Below are 23,066 nucleotides of genomic sequence, written 5' to 3' on the forward strand. Positions count from 1 at the left end.
GAGCAGCAGATGCAGTAGGCAGGTTGTTGAAAACACCACTCTCTAGTCATTATCTGAGAGTCACTGCTGCCAAGAAAATCAAACATAGAGACTCAGAATGCCAGTGGCCTTGCTCAGTGAATACTGAATCACAGCACAGTAAACTAGCTCCTCGCTTGTCTTACCAGCCTCCTTCATTAGTGGGAAACATACATCATCATGCATAGCCTGCTGACAGATGAATTCTATTGATCTTGGTGATCTGTGCACTTCATCTCGCACAATCATCAGGTCAACACTTTGTCCAGTTCTTTGGTGGATGAACAAATTGCTGCAAAAACTAATGACATTCCTCTCAGCCTCAGCTGCAACTGCCTTAGTTAAGATGGTAACACGCAACACTAAAACATTCAACGTCAGCTGAGGAAAAATGATGTTGACACAGAAACGGATGCTCAGCTAGCTGCTGTTTAAAAGCAAAAGTTTGAAGTATAGTGTAGAGAGTAAGGCACATAGAACTCAAGAATCTGCCAGCATCATTAATTTCAAAGCAGGACACTAATACAAGTCTAGAGCTGACAAACTTCAAAGACCACCTGATACAAATGTGAGAAGATAGTGATGCTCAGATGAATGGCATAAAGCAGAGGCACAATACAGAGACAGTACAGATTACAGATTCCCCTTTTTCAGCAGTGCACAATGCTCCTTTATCCTGGACAAGCGGCCATTGTTACTGCAGCTCGCTCAGCCAGCAGACACTTGGTAACTCTGCACCTGAGGCCATTTGTCCAGCTAATCTTCCCCACACTGCTCATCATCATCTCTGGCAGAGAGGGACCACTGTATGAAATAACTGAGAATCAAAAACAAAGGAAATCCTAACCCAACACTCCTACACTACACTTTATTAGGAACACCACACAAACACTGGGTAGTTCCCCCCTCTGCTCTCAAACAGCCTCAGTTGTTCACGTCACTGATTCTACAAGATGTTAGAAACTTTCCTCTGAGATTCTGCTCCATGTTGACATGATTCATCACATGATTCATCAAATGATTCATCACATCATCACTGCAGATTTATCAGCTGCACATTCAAACTGCCAATCTCCTGTTCTACCACGTCCCAAAGGGGTTCTACTGGATTCAGGTCTGGAGACTGAGGAGCTTCTGAAAGTTCACTGTCATGTTCATGAAATCAGTCTGAGACGACTTTATCTTTGTGACATGGAGCATTATCCTGCTGGAAGTAGCCATTAGAAGATGGGGAACTGTGGCCATGAAGGGATGAACATGGTCAGCAACAATACTCAGACACACTGTGACATTCAGACCATGACTGATTGGTATTAAGGCCCAAAGTGAACCAAGAAAACTTTCCCCACACCATCACACCACCACCACCACCACCAGCAGCCTGGACTGTTGACACAAGGCAGGTTGGGTCCATGGATTCATGCTGTTGACTCCAAACTCTGACCCTACCATCTGCAGCCTCAGCAGAAATCCAGATCCATCAGAGCAGGCTACGTTTGTCCAGTCTTCATCTGTCCAGTTTTGGTGAAGCTGTTTCAGAAACACTCAGAAACAAACCAGCCCGTCTGACACCAGCAGTCATATCACAGTCAAAGTCACTGAAATCAGAACTGAAGCTCCTGAACTGTATGTGCAGGATGTTATGCACTGAACTGCTGCCACATGATTAGCTGATTGGATAATTGCATGAATAAGCAGGTGTACAGGTGTTCCTAACAAAGTCCTCGATAAGTGTATATTTTCAGCTCATTCAACATTGAATGTAAAGGGCTTTTTTGGCCCTGAATTTCATCTCTCAGGCTTACCTAACCTGTGCATGTCGTTCCACACAGTCTGTGTGAGATGCGAATCTGACGTGCATGTCGAGTCTTGCTATGTTTCAGGTACTTCAGTGAAAATAGACAAGGAAAATATCTGATAGTGATATTTATACCAGCAACATTACATACAACTGACACCTTTCATGATATTTCAGTGGTCAGGCGTTATCTGAACATGACACAGGCATGAAAAGTATAAAGAATAATTTTTCCCATATTAAGAATAGTACATTATTAAAGGAGAAAGTGGAGGCTCCATGTATGCTATATAGTCAGCAGAAACCCAGTGTAGGCTCATTATATTATGTCAATTATTTAACACAGCAGTTTTGCAGTGTGCTCTCTGTCTTTCCCTGAACGAAGGTAAATGAAACTTTTCAGACCACTCATCAATGACAGATGATGATGATTATTGATGGCCATTATCAAAGTCAAACTCAGTGCAGAAAGATAGGGCTGGCAGTAGCAGCAGCATAGCAGCAACACTGGCCGTGTGGACACGCATGTGAGCTGCAGCGGTGACGCACAGGTGAGGTAGGTGGTACGGCCCCCGGCATTAAACTCAATGAATGAATGAATATAATTAAATCAAGCAGGGCTAAGACAGCAAAGCATGGTCTATATACGCATACATATCTATATATATATATATATACGCACTCTCTCCATTTAGTGACAAATCAACTACAGACCCAGTTTTCAGTGATCAGTGACCATTTTTGTGAATCAGAGATCAGTAAATGGCACATGGAGGATACAGAATGACCAAAAACTTTGGCACATGCTCCTGAGCTGCACATAACTGCTGCATTCACCGTTGCTTGTTGACATGAACACCAACATGAAGCGAGAGGAGTTCACTGAGCACCAGACATCCAGTGTGTTCTGGGGCAGGTTTAATGCTGAATATAGGGAGAATTGAACAGCTCTCTTTCAAGATTAATGGAAAATGAATGGAGTAAAAACACTGAAGCACCTTTTAGGATTCCTCAGACAAACTCTGGTGTGTATGCCCGTTTGGTTTGGTTTGTTTGTGCTGGTGGGGGGAAAAAAAAAAATATACCAGTTAAACTCTGATGTAGAACACCTGTGTGTTGTGCTTGTCCTGTTCCATGTATTCTGACAGTTCTTCCTCTAAACAGAACAATCCCACAGTGCAATGCCACCGAAAATGTCCAATGAATATGTTATGTGTCTATCTCTTTAACTTTACGTTTATAACTCCTGGCTCACAAGAGTGTGAGCTTTAATAAATCAAGTCATCTATATCTCTCAGTGAGGAAATGACCTCTGCTGAACCACACAGCTGGACAAACACATTCCATTATCTGGAGCTATACGTAATGAGCAGGGTGGTTTAAGAGAAACACCATGTCTAGGATTTTGCTGGAGAAGGGTTGTGTAAGAAGATGTGTCTACACAGTGCAGAGGGAGGTCAGCAGGGAGGCTGAGGTCAAGGAGTGTTAGCAGCATCTAATGGATCAACGGATAATCTCTTCAACTCCTTTGCTGTGAACGCTGCTGAAGATCGTCCGATGATCAGAAAGAAAATAAGGCTTTCAACTGCACATATGTGCTGGTGGAGAGCAACGCAGTTCATATGGACTGATTTAAACAGGCCTCCACAAATAAAGACTGGACTAAGAACCATGACCAAAAAGCTAAATTAGCTCCTACATGGACAAGAACAAGAGAGTCATCTTAGATCCATCTGAAACATGATCAGTCCAATGATCAGAACATGACACCAGGCAAACATGTGTCACAGGATGCATGTTGTGTGTTCACTGAAAGTCCCTTTCTGATTCATTCATACTACCACAAACCTGCAACCCTGCACTTTCTGATCTGTTCTCACTGACATCCACTCACATCCTTTTACTGTACATACCACATCTGTCTGCTGCCCATCCACAATCAGTCCCATGTGGAGAGAGTCCTGCAGCCAAAGGCAGCCCAGCATGAAAGTTAACATAATCCACATGTCTACAGCATGTCCTCAATCACTGCAGCTGTGCTCGAGTCAAGCAGAGTCCAGAGCCCATATGCAGTCAACTGGTTCTGTCAGAGCTGGAGCTGCAGCCTTTCCCCTCATACAGCCAACAGAGAGACACACCCAGGACTCTGCTGCCATACACACCACACACTACCACACCGCATGCTACCACACCCCAAGCTATTCACTCAGCCCTGAGGAGGATGGATGCTTATCTCCTGTACAGAGGAAAGATACTGCTGCTGTCACATCAAAGCCCTAAGACATACTGTTATCTCCGTGAAGCAGAGGAATTTTAAAACATCTTTCCCCACTGGCATCAGTCCACGAATGTTAAAATGAAATCATCCATGACCCACCGCAGGATCAAAAGGGGAAGAAACACAGGCAAAAAGGAATGGGGGGGTATCAGGAAGGGGGAGTGACTAAACTGAACACCATCAGAAATCTCTATTATAAGAATGAGCTAATTAGAAAAACTGAAAAATGTGAAATATAATGTTATGGAAGCATATAGAGACAAAGAAATCAAAGTGGATATGTATACTGTAACGCATGAATAAAATATTAGGAAAAACAAAGAGCACACCATGTACAATCTGAAAATGTACATCTTAAGTTAATACAACAGGCTTTGACTGACTTCTGCACATCTTACACTTGTCAGTCATTATGAATGGTCCTCCCGACGTCATTCATGTAATAAGAGGCTTCCTAGAATGAAACCACAGCAACAATCAGCCAACAATCTCACTGAGGGTAATTTGATTTATATAGAAGAATTACAGAGGAGACCTACAGCAGCCTAAATCCAGGCAGAGGGCTTAAACACTGTGGGTCACAAACATCAGCTGCAGTCAGAGTGAGGGCTTCACATTAACAGTGTGTCTCTTCAGTGAGGCTTTCATCGTATATATTGTGTTAGAGAGTGAAAACCCTCACACAAAGCCCATCACAAATATACACAGTCTAACCACTGCAGAGACACATGATAACTCTGTCCACACCAGTCCAGTATATATGACATGTGGTTTCTATTACAACAAAGGTTAGAGGGTGATGAGTTTTCTCAGTGAAGGTTTATATCAGGTGTGAAAAAGACACAGTTGAGTTTAACAGCTACTTACTTCAGATCAGCACCAGTAATGTTGTGTAATGTTTCTCGTCTCTCACACACTCTGTACTGACTTGAAGTTGGTTTCACCAAATTACAGGATACGATCTGAGGTCTGAGATGCTGGATAACCCTGCCAACTAAAAAGAGCACAGCCTTCTGGGACATGGTACAGTTACAGTGCACAGGCCCCACTTTAAAGTCACGCTCTGCCACAGTGACAAGCAGATATGTTGTGTTGCTTCACATGACTCATTTTCATGTTTTCATCAGCTTTTCTGAGAGACCAGAACCTGCATCATATGTGTTCACACTCACAACATGGTCAGTTATGTCCAGTGACGATTCAAATAAAGTATATTCAAACAAGACCACCGTCTCCTCAACAATGATGACTAAAAAGACAGAGAGAGGCAGGGTTACATTTGTGATATTCCACTATGAACAGAAAGTAAAGAGAAAAGAAAAAAAAATTGGAGCCAGACCTGGAAGATATTATAATCTGTCTGTTTACAGCAGTCAGAAATCTACAGTTTGAGCCACAGTTTGCAGTGGATCTTCTGACAGAGGCCATGAGGCAAACTGGACCCTGGAACAGCTCCAAATGCAACGACAACTGACCAAAATGTCTGACATGCCAGAAACCCAACTGATCATCTGAGAGCACGAGCCTGAAATTCTCTGAAATTCTAGACCGGTCCAAGTGGGACCAGTCGGGTTCATCCAAGCAATGTCTGCCCAGATTGAACTGCGAGCAATCAGTAAAACACAAGCATATAAACAAGGCTGCTTCTAAACTTAGGTGGTTGGTAATACTGGAGCCTACATAAGGCTTCACTGTGTCATATTATTAGATACTGATCTACAGAACAGTTTCATTTGATGGGAATTAGCTCTGCAGATATTTGTTCTTAAACCAAAGAACTGAACAAAGTGAAACTTGATTGTGGCACTAATTCACAAATAAACTGTGGACTAGTCAAATGTTCAAGAAGCAACAGAAAGACAAGGACTGTTGCTGCCTGCTCTATCAAGTGCAAACATCCTCCACATAAATTTGGACTTGGACATACATTTAAAAGAGAAATACTGTCTTCTGGACATGAAACCTGAGAGAAACTCATTTCTGAATGTCTGAATGAGAAAATGATTATGTGGAGGAGGAGACATGATCAGGTACAGGCAGAAGTTTGACACTGAAGAAGTCCAGTGAAATGAAAGGTTATGGAGGTGGGGGTAACCAGGTTCACCCCTGACTTGTGGAAGAAAAAAAAAACTGTTCTTTTGGGAGTGAAGTTTTTATTTTCAGCCAAACAGCTGAAAGTGTCCAGTCCAGTTCATGTTACTGTCAGATAATCTTTGGGCCTACAGTTATACCTAAAAACCTTCTGTGTTCAATTCAATGCATTTTGTTGTTGTTTGTACAACATACACATGCAAACAAGTTTAAATTCTATTCATTTTTATATTGTATTTTTATTTGTTTTTATTTATTCGGTCTAATTATATTATAATGATTACTTAGGGAGAAGTTAGGGGCAGATTTTGCTTACCTGACATTCTAAACACTGATTTTGAGCCTTGTCCATCCCATCAGGACTTCAATTAGAGTCTCAACATGACACCTTTAAACCAATAAACCACCATAATAACTATATATATAACTACAGAGATAAATATAATTAGTATGACAAAACCTGTGAAGCCTTGAAGCTCATATCATCATGACACCCAACCGCAGTCAACAGTGTCAACAATAACCTGAAACAAAATGGAGGAAAAAAAAAAAAAAATCATGAAAATTGTGTTTGAAATTTTGTTGACTATTGCCCACCACCTAAAAGACACCTAGTTTCAATTTCTCAGCACCATTCATTCTCCTTTAGATGGAACAGTGATGTTTTAAAGCCAGTACAAATTGTAGTTAAGGCAAAAAAATAGATCGGCGCGAGCAGATCTTTAATCATCCACTTTCCTTTGGATTTTCCCAAACCACACAGCCATCCTCCGAACCACTAACCTTCAGGGTCCCACCGCCCTGAAAAGTACACCCTCTGTCGAAGCATGGAAAGTTGGCGAATATGGTTTGAGGGTGGATAGTAGCAGCACTGAGGAAGCAGCGAGAAGAAGTGGTAATGAATGAACACAGGGGCCAAACCATAATCCTCCCTGAAGGGGTGTTTATCAGAGCCAACACATCCCTCAGAAACTGCACATGGACACACACACACACACACACGACACACTGCTGTGATGTACTGAGCGCTGATACAGGCCCTGTTTCCGTGCTGCGAGTGAAATATTGACCTTTCCCACTGGGAAATATAAAGTCAGAGCTTCATAAGGACAAACTACAAGCCAGTAAGACGTGTGTTACTTGTGTTATAATGAACTTCCCAGAACACACTTAAAGCCATTCATTTGTTGTTCCCTCTATATGTCACTTCTCACTTCTGAGATCTACTGTGGAAGCACAGAATGAGAGCAAACAGCACCACTGTCCCCACGGGGGCCATTACTCAGACAGGGCAACCAGACTCTGCTCTAAATCAGTGTTATTAAAACATTAAACCATTTCATCAACTGCTTGTCAACGGTGCACAAGCTACTCACCACCAGATGTATGGACTCCTTATCTGCTGACTCCTCTGCACTGTTAGACGACTCATGAGGCCCCGTGCCGGAGTCCACGTCCTAAATGAGCAAAGAGGGAGAGGAAGCATTGCTGTGAATGAAGGTCTCAGTGTTTGAGCACCAGCCTTCTTAAGACAAACAAAAGATCCCAGCAAATTCAAACAGCACCGACCCAAACTGAAAAAAAAAAGGCCTGATGATCCCTTAGACTGATTTAAAATGCACAACAAACTAAAAGCTACAGCTGACTGTAACTTGCACAGTTAAAGCAAAGGCCACTTTATTGCATCTGTGTCTCTCATAGAGCATAGTACCTTTTTATTTTTCATGTAATGTCTGACAGCGATGAACACACAATCAGATGGTCAGACAGGCTGGAAACAAACCACTTTGCTTGAAGGTCAAACCTAAAGTGACTTAATTTAACAAACTGACTATTTAAAAATAAACTCCTTCAGCACTAGATCTTGCATTTCCCATAATGCAACCCATGGTATCCTTTATTAGGCTACCTGTTTCCATCATATCTTCAATCTGAATCTAATCTGAAAACATTTGGGACAGTAAAACTCTCATTTGAATCCCAGGGACAAACTCAATGCTCAGTACTTACCCAGAGTGCACTTGGGGCTGGTTGGTTGCAGACAGGCTGATGGAGAGTACAGTGGTCTCTGGCAGCGTCTGGATCCCCCATCACAAATGTCATTTGTCTCACAGCACCCTGAGGAAACCAACGGGAAGAGATGGTGATAGGTGAAGCACAGGTAAACCTCAGGTGCGGGAAACCCCAACAGTAACACCCCCCAGGACTTTTACTTGTCATCAAGTATTTCTACAGTGTGGTATCACTACTTTAACTGAAGTTTGAAATGTCCTTCAGAAAGACTTTAATCTTTCAACATATAAATCACTTAAAGAAAACACGCCATTTGTCAGTTTTCCTTAATGACATTAAAGTAATGATTAGAAATTAATCGAGGAAAGCACATAATACAATCAAGCTTCCTCTACTGCCACCAAGTGGCAGTGGAGGTCCGTGAAATCAATTCATCCTCTTCTACACAACCATCATTTACTACCAAACAAACACTGAAATATGTGGTCAAGCACAGCCATTACATTAAGCTGATGCACATTTCCTCACTTCAAAGGGTGTCTCCATGTCCTCCAGGCTGCCTCCGATCATCAGCAGGCCATCAGTGGAGATACCCTGCCAAGGATAGGCCCAGTTCACCCTCTCCACCAGAGAACAGTCCACATACACCTCCAGCCAAAGTGGGGAGACACTCAGTGATAGCTGGTGCCACTGACCATCACACAGAGACTCCACTGGGAACCTATATTTGATTGAGGGAGGACAGATGAGGGCTTGGCCGTCGTTACTGAGATGTGGGAACATGGAAAGTAGCTGAGCAAGGTTCTGCAGCAGCTGTTTAGCCATATTCTCTGGTGCAGAGTGTACATGCTGTCTTTAATCATAGTGTAGCTGAGGATTGTTAAAGTGGAGGTCTGACGTACTCATACTCTCTATGCTGGGTGGAGATGAAGGTGAGTGAACGTGGGCCGAGGCGAAGCTGCAGGTGGATGTGATGATAGGAGTTTAACAGGGTCACCACACTGCTCTCCTCCTTCTGAGAGCTGCGTAACTCCAGCAGAAGACTGAACTCATCAGAAAACCTGAGGGAAAGACACACTCAGAAAGACATGTACACTCACACACTATGTAGAAGCACATGTTCTGTACAGATAAAAACAAAAAAAAACAACAGTATCATTTGAAAAGACTTGAATCAACAGACACTCGTGGCTTTGAACAATAATTCTGGGATCTCTGTGAATCTGAGTGTACTGTATGTCATAAAGGGACAGCTCAACATTTTAGGAAATAAGCTTTTTCTCTTTCTTTCTGAAAACCACAAGTAGTTCAGTATCGTGAGTGAGTGTTGAATGCAAAGCTAGAATCAGGCCATGCTCACCCTGTCTTAGCCTGGCTCAGTTTAGAGATACACCTGTTAACACCTTTAAGGCTACAACTTTTATGTTTAGTAATCTGCCAGGTCATTGCTTGATTATTCGATTAACTGTTTGATCTAAAAAAACATAGGAAATTTCCAATATCCCAAAGCAATGTCTTGAAATTGCTTCTTCTGTCCAACTAGCAGTCAAAAACCCAAAGACACTCAAGCCACTGTAACGTGAGACATGTAAAAACAAATTCTTCCATCTGATAAGATGAAATCATAAAGTACCTTGGTCCAAAGGCCTGTTGTGTGGTCATCATCAGACTGGCATAAAGGCCAATCTGGAGAGTTGGACACCTCTGACTGTCCATCGATAAGGACACGTTGGTGGCTCTGACCACAATCTGGGACAAATGCTGCAACAAATCCACTTTCTCTGTTGAAAAACCAAAGCAGTACTGTGAATTAGAAAGTGTCCAACTGAGCTGAGCTTCCAACAAGCTGAAGACCAAGAATTTTCAAGAGTTAGTGGAAACTAAACTACAGATTAAAGACGAGCAAATGTTAAACATAGATTTTTCAGGAGTCCAGAAAAAGTATTTCTGCTTCTTTTGCCCACTAGAGATTAAAAGTTGCCAAAAGGCCTTTTTCACAGAAGATAACTTATTATGTGACAGCAGAAAAAGTACAGGTATATATACTGAAATGAATGATGGCTGAATTCCATTTAGCTGCTTAAGATTCAAAGTCCTTGTATTGTTCATACTGGTCCACCGGGACACTTGAATGGAACATAACCATTGTTAATGTGATGACTTAAACCTGTGCTATTCCTACAACGACTAGTCAAAATAACTGCAGAGAATAAGGTTGCCACAGTCACACAGCTGAAATAGAAATATACTAATATTCATCCAGTCTCACCACACAAATCCAGGTTTATGGTTCCACACCCAAATCATTACCAAGGTACCACAGTTTTCTTTGCAGTCATTAAGTTACATAAAACACAACCACAGTTTTTTGGTTTAAAATTGTGTTTATTTCTACATTTTGACACTACACTGTTTTGTAAATGAGGTGTGTACATAAGGTTTACAAAGTTCATTGTAGATAAGTTGTATTAATTCAGTTCTTTGTCTCTGAGTTACCTTGTCTGCCGTGTCACTCCTCCTTCCTGGTTTGGCCAAAAGAGGTGGCACAGGGTAGAGCCTGGTTAAATACAGAGGCCCAAGAAATGGACCAGACCATGAGTTGCATCAGCATGGGGGGGTTTCTTTGTATTGACTTCTTGTTACTGTGTATGTTGTTTTCCCTTTCTTGTCTTTAGTAGTCTGATCAGTCATTAAATATATATATGTCTCCTCCAGTCTCATTTGATGAGGTTAGTTAGTTGAGACAAGGTCTTGTTATGTAAAATTATTTAAATAAATATAAAGGTCTGTCTGGGTGACTTGTTTCAAAGGTGCAGTTAGTTGCTTCTTTTCATTCACTTGGATTTTTGACATGTTTCTTTGGGTGAAATCAAACCCATCTTTTTGGAAAGTAAACCTGCGCCTTCTTGTCCTTTGACTGTTTGGTCCCTAACAGGTCTAAACATGAAGAAGAGCACTGTGCTCATAACATCAATTTGTGGTACTTTGCATTACTGTTCTGATGTCAGCTAAATAAAGTCCCCAGAATTGGAACTCTTAGCACCTGCCGTAAGATGTGGTCTGGCCACAACTTCATGCCAAAAGGACTACCCATACTGCACTGCAGCAGCTGATCTGCACAAAATACAAATGAACAGAAGACACATTTTAAGTCTTATTAAAACCTGTACCTGTGAAAACCATTATACATATGTATTTTGACATGCTGTACGGGTTTTTAGAAACAGCCACGTTGTGGTTCTAGGGATGGCATCGTCTGTCAGTCCACCAATTCAGTCCTGAACTAAAATATCTTATCAACTATTTGATGGACTGTCATGAAATGTGCTTATTCATGGTCCTCAGAGAATGAATCCAGCTGACCATCTAGTTCTACCAGCAGGTCAAAGTTTTCACCTTTTCAGTGACATATATCTTCATCTGAGAGACAGACTGGAACAGAGCCTTGGTTTATGACCAAACCTGCGAGAGTAATGACAATGTCCATGCTCTCAGAATCCGTTTATTGCGGAAATACTAGGCTACAATTTTATTTCGTCTCATTTTTCTGTTTAAAAAGTCCGAGATTGCATGGACAGAGCAGCTCCGTCAGTAAGCGGCGTTTGTGTGCTGCTGTGACTGTAGGTGGATAGTGGGTGGAGGTAGCAGTGGAAGCTGGTAAATATTAAATATTAAACATTTTAATATATTATTATTATCATTATTCTGATGTTATCATTAATAATAATGTTTTAATATATGTTATACATATAACGTTTTAATATATTTTATCAATATGAAATAATAATGATTGTTTCACAGTTAAATAACAGGCTAGAAATAAATTTCCCCTCACAACACCACCAAACCCTGCAGCTCCACCTAAAACCTCTCTATCTAAAACAGTCATGTTTAAAACACAGCAGCAACATTATGATCTCTGTTGTATGCTGTGTGTCACGGTTACACGGGATCGAGCTATTCGGGTCGGACTCGGGGACTGTCGTGTGGTGGATGTGGCTGCGTGTAACTGCTGCTTAGCTTGTTAGCCTAGCTGATTAGCCTTAGGCTAGCTTGGTTGCTCCCAGCTAAGTGGCCGGGTTCTCTGCCGGCATTTGAGCTGCACCACCTTGGATTTTAGTGGGAGTGTACTTTCCATATTTGGCAAAGAGGCGGTCACTCTACGGGTCAGCCGGACGAGAACCCGGCCACTTAGCTCGGAGCCACAGAGCTAGCCTAAGGCTAATCAGCTAATCAGCTAATCAGCTAGGCTAAAAAGCTAAGCGGCAGCTACACGCAGCTACATCCATCACACCACAGTCCCCGAGTCCGACCCGACTAGCTCGACCCCGTGTAACCACGACACAGCATAAAACAGAGATCATAATGTGGCTGCTGTGTTTTAAACATGACTGTTTCAGATAGAGAGGTTTTAGATGGAGCTGCAGGGTTTGGTGGAGTTGTGGGGGGAAATTTATTTCTAGCCTATTATTTAACTGAAAGAATCATTATCATTTCATATTGATAAAATATATTAAAAAGTTAAAAACGATATTATTATTATTATTATTATTATTGACATTATTATTAATGAAAACGATAAAAATAATGATGATAATAATATATTAAAATGTTTAATATTTAATATTTACCGGTTTTCACCGCTGCCTCCACCCACTATCCACTTACAGTTACAGCAGCCGCTTACTGATGGAGCTGCTCTGTCCATGCAATGTCGGACTTTTTAAACAGAAAAATAAGACGAAATAAAATTGTAGCCTAGTATTCCCGCAATAAACGGACTGCTCCGGTCCTCTATCTGTATCAGAAGCGACCAGAAATCGGCAATTAAGTCATAAGCCAGCGTCGAAATATGCTAATACATGCTAATTAGCGCAAACATCCAGGTAAAAATAGTGATAAATTTACTTACCGAAAAAACTGCAACACAAACTCCTTAGACGGTCATTAAGTACAGTCTACACTACAACAAGCCATACTGTCACAAAAACCTATCCGAACATTGGCAAACAAACACGGACACTGCAGCCCCTGTCCACCCGATGGAGGTAGCCGGAGGCCTCTGGACGTAGCAGCCTAGCCCAGCCGATGCTTTAGCAACGAGCTAACTGTCAGTGCCTGTCTATGGGCTGTCACTGAATGTATCCACGCCCCAATTTATTAAGCCTAAATAACACTAAAACGGTTGTGGTACAAAAAAATTCACCCCCCTCACAGTGTTCACGGAGGTGGAAACTATCAAAAGAGACCAAAAACAAAAAATACACCAGGCTGTAAACATGTTTTTTTAGGCTGTAAAGTTGGCTATTTTAACATGGGGGTCAATGGAGAATTGCTCACTTCTGGAGCCAGCCCCCAGCGGCAGCCGAGGAACTGCCGCTTTTTGAACGCGGAAGTGATCCTCACTGCTGAAACCTACAACTCCCTCCTTGGTTTGGTCACAAAACCGACTCCCCGAAAACAATGGGTGATGTCACGGGTGCTATGTCCATGTCTTATACAGTCTATGATTAACACACAAAAGCATGTCAATACACTAAAATAAGAACATAGCAAATACTGAATATTATCATGTTAGCATTATCATTGTGACCATGTTAACATACTGATATTAGCATTTAGCTAAAAGCACTACCCTGTTTAAATATAGCTTTGCAAAGCCACTGTAGCTCTGTAAAGCAGAGCTTTAAAACTTTAAAAATTAAAAATCTTAAAATCAATTCCATATTTCACTGGTAACCAGTGATGAGCCAATACCAGGGAGATACAGTCTCTGTTTTTGCTAATAGGCAGTCTCACTGCTACATTTTTATAGACAGGTGTGTGGCATACAGCTGGGGCAGGTATCTGGACCCTCTGTTGTTCCTTTCACCAAGAAGAAGCACCACTTCATCCTTCAGAGACATGCTACACCCTCTGGTTTGCATCTTTGTGGAGAAGGATTCATACTGCTGCAGGACAATGAGCTTGAACACACCTCAAAGCTTTGAAAGAACCATCTGAAAACCAAAGAAGACCAGGAGTCCTGACTGTCATTTCTTTCCACAATCTTCTAACCTCAGCCCCACCGAACATTTATGAGACACGCATTACGACAGAGAAAGCCAAACATTCTGTGGCACTACAAGAAACTGTAAAATCATACTGGAATAACATGGGTCATCAGGTTTAGCACAAACTTCCAGAGTCCACGCAGCTTGAGTGCGGTCATTAAAGCAAAAGGGGGACAAACCAAATACTAAGATTAAGAAGATTTTCAGATTCAGGAAACAGTCATCACACACCAGAATACAATTCTCATCTGACGAAGGAGCATAGTAAAAAATGTCTTCACTGATATGTCATGACTATGCATGTCTTTTTTCCCCAGAGAATGATTTATACAGTAACTTCATCACTCTGTCACTCACTCTTTGTCCTTCTCATAATTCCTCCACCACTGAGATGCCAGTCACACATGACTGGGCTCTGAGAATGCACTAAAAGCTTGAACTATGGACCATGAGCTGCAGTCTACCACACAGCTGCCTGTTAAGTCCATGTGGGATAAGGCTGAGTGAAGTGCTGTGGAGGCATCCATTTTTATATGAAGGTACTGGTTGTTGGTATGTTATACCATACTGTTTGCCTTCTGTGACTAACCACAGTAAACTAATGTCCATGGTTCACAAGAGGAGACACTACGTATAAAACTTGAATGGGATCTGAAGAAATTAAGAAAGATGCAGCATAATCATACATCCACCCACTGGTACTGGAAGAACACCCACTGTTTAATTTGTTAGCAAATCAGTTAGCAGATGCACTATATGAAATAAATAAGAGATCAAGTTTAGGGGCCAGAGTCATGAAAATGTTTGAGAAGTCCAGTTACTGCTCACTGTGAGAGAAGGAGACAGGAACACAGATGGAAAACAGACAGACACACTGACTTGATGTGTGCAGGTGAAAGCAGAGAGACTTTCATCTTGACTCCATGTGTTGAGAGAAGATAAGAGGTAAGTTTGGACTTAACTCAGTCTCAGGAGCCCATTTACACACTGACAGCTTCATGGCTACAGTGTGTCTGGAGCTGCCAGACAGCAACACTGCAGCACGCACACAACCCTTGTGTTGGAGGATGTTCAGACTGAACACATGGAGGGATACCCTTCTGTCCTCAGTGTTACTCTTTTGTTTAACTTTGATTCATCTACAGTCCGGCAGCATGGTGAGGATTCCAGCAAAGTGCTCTGTTTCATATTTGTAGCTGGGAGCTGCTCAGTACAACCTGTCTGCCAGTGATCAGGAGCCAGCATTAGATCAGTGGGTTTGGCGTGAGAAGTTTCCATGTATGAATGAAATGCATCTCGTTATTTTCAAGATATTTTTATTATTAGCTAGTGGGAGCGTAAAGTAGATACAGAGACGAAGCATGGGAGCAAAAGAGGAGTCCAACATGCTGCAGAGGTCTCCAGCCAGAATCCAACTGAAGTCTGATGTTAGACTGGCTTCTGTTTGTACCACTAAGAGGACAGTACAGTTCTGAAGACACCTTGTCCACTGGCCATATAATGAAAGCTGCACAGCAGCTGCAGCTGTTCTGCCTCATTCAGGACCGTTCTGTGGTCAACCACATTTTGGCATCACTCACAACCCAAAACAAAATCAATGCACTGACATGCATCAACAAGCAGCTCCTTTGCTGCTTTAATCCACCTCTAACTGTGGCTCCACATAAATGTAGGGCCACAGGGAGACGACATCACTCCAACGTTTAATAATCCTATATCATCTCATCAGTGCTGGAGGAAAACATCTTGTACACATGAATCTTTGTTAAGGTAAAGGTATTTGTGATAGGGATCAGAGTTACAGAGTTTAACAAACTTACTCTGTGAGCAGAACATGAAGTATCAGAGTTACAAACAGGAATTTCAACAGCCTGGTGCATTTTGTCAGCTTTGTAAATGGTCAGTATTTTGCAGATTTGATTATTAATAACTCAAAGATATTGAAAGATTCCATTAATAGGATTGTTTGGCACTGTGTGTATGGTCCAGCCCTCACTGCTGTATTCACTCAGATCAATGATCTTTATTCATACACTTTCAAATTCTCCACATTCTCTGCCCTCAGTGAAACTGACCCCAAAATATTTCCTCATTTCCCCTTCCAGAAGAATAATATTGAGACACGAAGGAGAGAGCAGTATGTTACACCTCTACAGTGTTAGGCTTAACCCACACAACCTATGTTACATAATGAAGGAACACATGCACTTTCTATTCATGTTCATCTGTTTAACATTTTAAATCACTTTCCATAAGCAGATGCAGGATGCTTGCAACAGATCACCAAACACAGGACCGATATTCTGACACTCTGGAGAAACTCATTTGATTCATATTCTCACTTCTGACATTTCAAATATTTACCACACAAACTATCTAATATCCAATCACCACAGAAACCAACAATAAAGGTACAGTCTCTGCTGTTACTACAGTCTCTGCTGTTACTACAGTGTCTGGTTACTTTTGAACCGAGCAACCTAAAAGTCCCTGCACCCAGACTGTGACACAGACACAGTGGCAAGAAAAAGTAAGTGACCCTTTTTAAATTATCTGCATTTATTTATTTACTTAAAAAACACAATCTATTGTTACTGATAACACACAAACCATTGTATTGTTGTTGTCCATACTAAATAACATCATTCAAACACTCAATGGTGTGGTATGTGAACCTTTGGACTAATGACATCAACATAAACAGACTGGAGTCAGGAGTCAGTTACGTAAGGAGCATCAGCTGATGTGAACCATGCCTTATAAGAAAGATCTCAGAAGAGTCAGAGTCAAGAACTGTTGATTTGCATGAATGTTGAGAAGGTTACAAAGTGATCTCAGAGTTCAATGTTCATCAGTCCAGACAAACTGTCTATAAATGGAGATAGTGTAGTTCTGAGGCTACTCTCCCTAGAAGTGAGGGTCTAACTCTCTGTGCTCACATATAGAGTCATTTAACCCTATAAAGCCATTTGTATCATATTTGATACGAGGGTTTCTGAGACCTCTATTTCATCAAACTGATCAATACTTTCCGTAAAAACCTGTTGTATATGACCTGATACATGTATTCTGCCATCAGAGTGAATCTTGACACTGTAAGATGGTATGACAACAAAGCAGTGAACCTGATTTCCTCTTTTGTTGGCATTGAACCTGTGGGAAATGTGAACCCACAGGTTCCACAGCCTACCACGAAAAGAAATAAAAAGGCTGCAGAAAGTTATATATATAAAAAAAAAAAAAACTAAGAGAAAAATTTCCTGACATGCTCTATATTGTCTGAATGTTATGGGCAAATTGGGCATGTTTGTTTTTGTATCTAAAGTTAACATTGTCATGAGCAAAAAGTATAATAATGGGAGTATAATAATCACCAAAAAGCTTTAATAAACATCTCAGTTCCAAATAATTTGAATTTTCTGACTGTTTTTTTATGTCAGGTTTTACAGGGTTAATGCAGCTGAATTCACTATAAAGCTTCTCTCATTGACATGTTTTTCTGTTTCTGTTGTCAGATGACAGAACAGGCAGGGACTAAGTTGGTGTAACTTCATCACTCAGTCAGTCACAGACGTTTGTGAGGCTGGCCTTACTGTTGTGGTCCAGCCACAAAGAGCACTGCATACTAACATGAAAACATCCTCTAAACAATGAGGTACAATGGGGGGGAGCATAATGATCTGGGGTTTTGCTTCCTCTGGACCTGGACAGCCCAAGGGTGACTGTCACCAGCTGAAGACCAGGACCTTAACTGTTGCTGTGGAATGAGCTCAGAGAGACGTACACACCAAACCTGCTAAGAATCTGTCTGAGCTGAAGCAGCTCTGTGAGGAAGACTGGTCCAGAATTCCTCCTGAATGTGGTTCAGGTCCACAGCTACTATTTCACTTACTGTTTCCACCAGCACCGTGAAAATTTTATCTGTGTGTTTAATAAACACACAAGAGATTATAATTGTTTGTGTGTTTTAATGACTCTAATTACTTAAGTAATTAAGTGTATTGTTTGTCTGTACTTATGATTTAGATGAAGATCAAATCACATTTTATGACTAAATAAAGCAGAAAATCAGATCATTCCAAGGTCCATCTTATTTAAAATTGATTAATTACTTTTGTGTGCTCAGTTTAAATGTAATTTATACCCAGTTTAATTTTACACCCTAACAAACTATATTTCAAAGACAAAGGTTTTCAGATGTGATGAATTAATAGTATGTCTGTGATATTTAGCCACAGTTGTGTGTAATAGCTACACATAATGTCTAAAGCTGCTGGCATTATCACACTTAACAACTTAACAACCAGAGCCATGCAGATACACGGCTTTTCTGCCTTTGTACATACAGAGGTTTAGTTAGGAATCTACATATACCTTTGTGCATTTAATCCATAGTGTCAGTCTTCAGCTATCTCAGAACTGTTTTAAATATATGGCTACGTACAGTGTTCGCAGCAGGCATGAGACAGATGCTCAGCACAGAAAGAGCATATTCTGTTGTAGAGCTGTCAGCAACATTCCTGTAATCAGTCCCTCAGGAGCTGTTCCAAAACTGTTGGTCGTTTAGGCAGCTTTTGAAGGTAAATCCACATGTGCATACAGAGAAAACATATTCAGATAGTTCCTCTGATGTCAAATTAAAGACTGACAGGATTATGATACTGTGTTGCTCTGGCAATTACATGCAAAAAATACTCTAACAGTCTGCATTGAGTTCTTAATTGCATAGCATTTGTGCATAAAAATATAAATGTATAAAAACAATGCATCACTCAAACCTCTGGGCTCACACTACCACAACAAGAAACAGAGATTCTGACTAGATGTGCATCAGAAAGAATTTACTCGTCTGAAAAGTTGGAAATGATCAGCACGGAACAACTGCTGCATGAAAATGGTTCATTTTTGTCATTTTAAAACAGGCCCTCAATACTCCCAGAGCTCACAGCTCACAGCTCAGAGCGACTGCAGTGGTGCACAGTGTATACAGTGCAGTGCTGGGGTCAGTGTGAGTGACAGGGTCAGTCTGTTCAGGGTCTGTACTGTCTGATAGGATCACAGGTAACCTACAGTAGGAAGGAGCACATTCCTGTGTGGAAGGAATGTGTCACATTTAAACTCTGACTGATCCTGACATGACCAACAAGAAAAGAGACCTCCACTGCTTAGACTAAGACTCCAGTTCATTTGTGATATTTTAAAGAAATAAGAGAATTTTAGTGTTACCACTCTTGGTAGCTGCTCATCAAAACGTCTTACAAGGAACCAAAGATTCTTTTGTTTATAACATCTGAGACCAGTATCTCCTAGGTTTTGGTATGAGAGAAGTATGAGGGCTGATAGCTGATGGCTATAAGTCACAAACCAACATACTGGCAATTTTCTTGACCAAAATTGATACTCAGTTGCTCTCTGTTAAAAATTATTTGCACACGACAAAGTTAGGTTAAAATACACTGCTGTTAGGCTCCAGGAGCCTCCAGGTTCTGGCTAATTACATTCAAGGCTGGATTACCAAACAGGAAATTGCCCTGGAGTCTCCTGAAAGTTCCAGGTTCACCTTGTGGAATTAGTTTGTGGTAATTTAATCAATTCCAGTTGTGTTTGTTAATATTGTATGCAGCACTAAACACATAAAACACATTACACCTGTACTGATGTATAGGCCACATCATGTGTACAGGCTCTGAGTTTAAAATCTATTTTTAGGCCTCTATTATTTTAGAATATATCATTCTTGCATGTTGCATTTTACCAAATGAATGTCTGTCTCATCATGTTACCAAAAGTATATACTAATTAATCAGACTAACACAACATGCACAACACAGATATTCTTGTGATTGGGTGGAATATGCACTTTATAAGCACTATAAAAAAATTTAATTTATTTAGGTTTTAGAACTAGATTTTGACACTTGATATGGACAGACTCTAAATAACACCTATAAACAGGGTTATAAGATTACATAAAAAAGAAGGACCCAGTTGCCCCCTAAGATCTGGAGTCTAAGGGCAGTTGCTGGCTTTGCCCACTTAGTAATCCAACCTTGATGAAACCTTTGTTAATGAGTATTTGTAGGTGGTTTAGCATTTCTTTAAATGGGACAAAGGTAAATTTAAAGGTAAATGGGACAGCTGAGTAAAATCCATCAAACCAAACCAGGATAATCTTTTTCACATTTCATTTTCCTGACAACCAACACTAATTTATATGGCAGTAATTTATGCTGTCTCATCACCAAGGTCATCGTAGATCAGAGTGTTAAGACGTGTTTTCCAGGCAGGGCTTGACTTTTGGTTGGCCTGGAGGTGCCAGGACCTCCTGCCGCATACAAGCTGCTCAGAGCCAAACATCCACAGAGGCCGACACTGCCCAGCATCAGAAGAGCCATCAGTCACAAAGATCAAGGCCACAGAGACATGGAAGCAAGGAAGCAGCATAAAGCCCTCCTGCTGCTATCAGCTCAGGTTTCTAAAAGCTGCAACTAAGCACATCACTAAATACAGATCATTCATGTTGAACATATACAGGTGTCCCCACAGCAAAGACAGGATATCCTCTTATTTTGAGAGCTGCTGAAGATGATTATAGACTTTGTATTTAGACTTTGTCTGCTGATGGAAAAGTGTAAAAGTAAATGTTTTGGGTTGATTAAAGGACAAGGCAGAGATCATTTAGATTCTTATAAGCTCATAAGTGTTGAGTTCATTTGGGAGATAAATGACTATTCGAAGATACAGTATGACTTCAGCTTGGAAAACATAATTTTAACCATACCATCACCACTTTACTTCACCTTTTGTGGTGAAGAGGAAGCTGAGCCTAAAGGCTAAAGCTTTCAGTTTACCAGCTGATCTACGTTCCTACTCTCACCTATGGTAATGAACTTTGGATAGTGACTGGAGAAATGATACAGCAAATACAAGCAAGCTCAGAAATCTGGAAGGAGCATGGAGCAGAGCTACTGCTCCTTTGTAATAAAAGGTGGTTGAGGCATGAAGTGGTTGAGGCATCTGATCAGGATGCCTTCTGGGTGTCTCCCACTGGAGGTTATTTAGGCATGTCCAACTGTTTGGGGGCCCCGGGGTAGACCCAGAACATGCTGGAGAGACCCCAGGTGTCCCACAGAAGGAACTGGAAAACACTGCTGGGGAGATAGATGTCTGGACTACTTGCTTAACCTGCTGCCACAGCAACCCAACTCTGGGTAAGCGGTGGAAAACGGATGAATGGATGGACCGATCATACCACCAGCGTGGCTCTAGGGATGGTAGTGTGGGTCTGTCAGTGGCCCACACTGAAATATCTCAACAACTATTGAATGGATTGCCATAAAATTTTCTAGAAACATTCAAGTTCCCCAGAAAATAAATCGTAGTGACTTTGATAGTCCTCTGATATTACCTCTGCTGTCACCGTGAGGTTAACATTTTTTTTTAACAAACATTGAGTGAAATGTCTCAACATTTACCAAATACCTGCAAAACTAATGACATTCCAATTAACTACATTCCTTGTCCATTGCCAGCGAGAAAATGTTAGCATGCTAACATGCTAAACGGTTGAACATGGTAAACATTATACGTGTTGACGTTATTGTGAGCATTTTGGTATGCTGATGTTAGCAAATAGCTCAAAGCACCACTGTGCCAAAGTACAGCCTTACAGATTTGTTAGAAGATGGCTGTAGACTGTTAGTCTTGCTGGAGACATATGGACACAGAAGGGGATTTTTTTTCCCCCACCGCCAAAACTGTCACTCTCTCACACTGACCCACTGTGTTTGTACAGTAAAGTGATATACCTTTCACCTCAGCGAAGGATTACCTAAGGGGAACCTAGAGCTATGCGAGCTACCCCTTTTTCTGTCTTAATTAAAAAAATAATATTTTTGAAGGTTTTTGCCCACCTTGCATTGGGGCCAAGGCACTGCAGTGTGGGTTGGTCATTTTGTCACTAAATCTAGGGAAATTCCACAAGATTTACTGTGGATATTTATGGCCCTAATCAATTTCACACAACCTGTCTCAAAGGCTTATGAGGATCAAACAGTAAGATAAGACTCCTGATGCTGGTGTCCTCATCCATGTTCACTTATCTGGTATCTGCACCATGCAACAGTCAGTGTGTGTGTGTGTCAGTCTTCATTTGCATGAGTGGCAGGCTACAAAGATATGCTTTTTGCAAATATATGCATTGTATTTTTGGCACCTGGTGCTGGTTTTGTTGTCACTCATGCAGAACTGGCACCTCTTCCTTTTGGGTGATTGGTGCAGAGGAGCAGTTGGGTGAGGGGGAGAAGCTGCAGAGGTCAATGCATCCTGCTGGACTTCCATGACCAAGCTGGCAGACGCTGGCAGTGCCTGGCGTCGTCTCATGAGAGGTGTCACAAGTTCTCTTCCGAGTTCCTCAAGGAACAGCCTCCTCTTGTGGCATTTCCCCTGATTCCAGCTTGGGTCCATCTCTCTCCACAGCACCAAGGAGTTGTATGCAGACACATCAAGCATGTTGTAGAATACCGTCAGGGGCCAATGGGCTGTCATCCGTTTACAGCTGTATACGCTGGTGACCTGCAGCAAAAGTAATAAACAACAAATCAGTCAAAAATTAATTCTTATTTTCTTACACAAGAATGAAATGCATTGACCTGAATGAATAAATATTACATGAAAAAAGTGCAATACCTTGTCAAGGTTGTTGACTCCCCCTTTGTTCTTGTTATAATCAAGGATGATCTGGTGCTTTTTGTCCTCTGTGGTGCTAACTGCAGTGTCCTGATGCAGAGTGCTCATGAGAAGCATATTCTTTCTC

At 41.3% G+C, this 23,066-nt stretch overlaps 1 protein-coding gene across 1 annotated transcript in view; it reads right to left on the reverse strand.

Moving 5' to 3' along the window:
• The window catches only part of LOC121184953 (collagen alpha-1(III) chain-like), a 52,021-nt gene that overhangs the window by 27,832 nt on the left and 1,123 nt on the right, over positions 1–23,066 (reverse strand). Inside the window, exons 5-10 of the mRNA XM_041042886.1 lie at positions 22,940–23,019; positions 22,467–22,825; positions 9,101–9,259; positions 8,727–8,964; positions 8,196–8,303; positions 7,562–7,642 (exon numbers count right to left, since the gene is read on the reverse strand). Coding sequence (XP_040898820.1) covers positions 7,562–7,642; positions 8,196–8,303; positions 8,727–8,964; positions 9,101–9,259; positions 22,467–22,825; positions 22,940–23,019 — 1,025 coding nt within the window. The remainder of the gene's footprint in view (positions 1–7,561; positions 7,643–8,195; positions 8,304–8,726; positions 8,965–9,100; positions 9,260–22,466; positions 22,826–22,939; positions 23,020–23,066) is intronic.

Source organism: Toxotes jaculatrix, chromosome 7, assembly GCF_017976425.1.
Source record: "Toxotes jaculatrix isolate fToxJac2 chromosome 7, fToxJac2.pri, whole genome shotgun sequence".
Taxonomy (NCBI): domain Eukaryota; kingdom Metazoa; phylum Chordata; class Actinopteri; family Toxotidae; genus Toxotes; species Toxotes jaculatrix.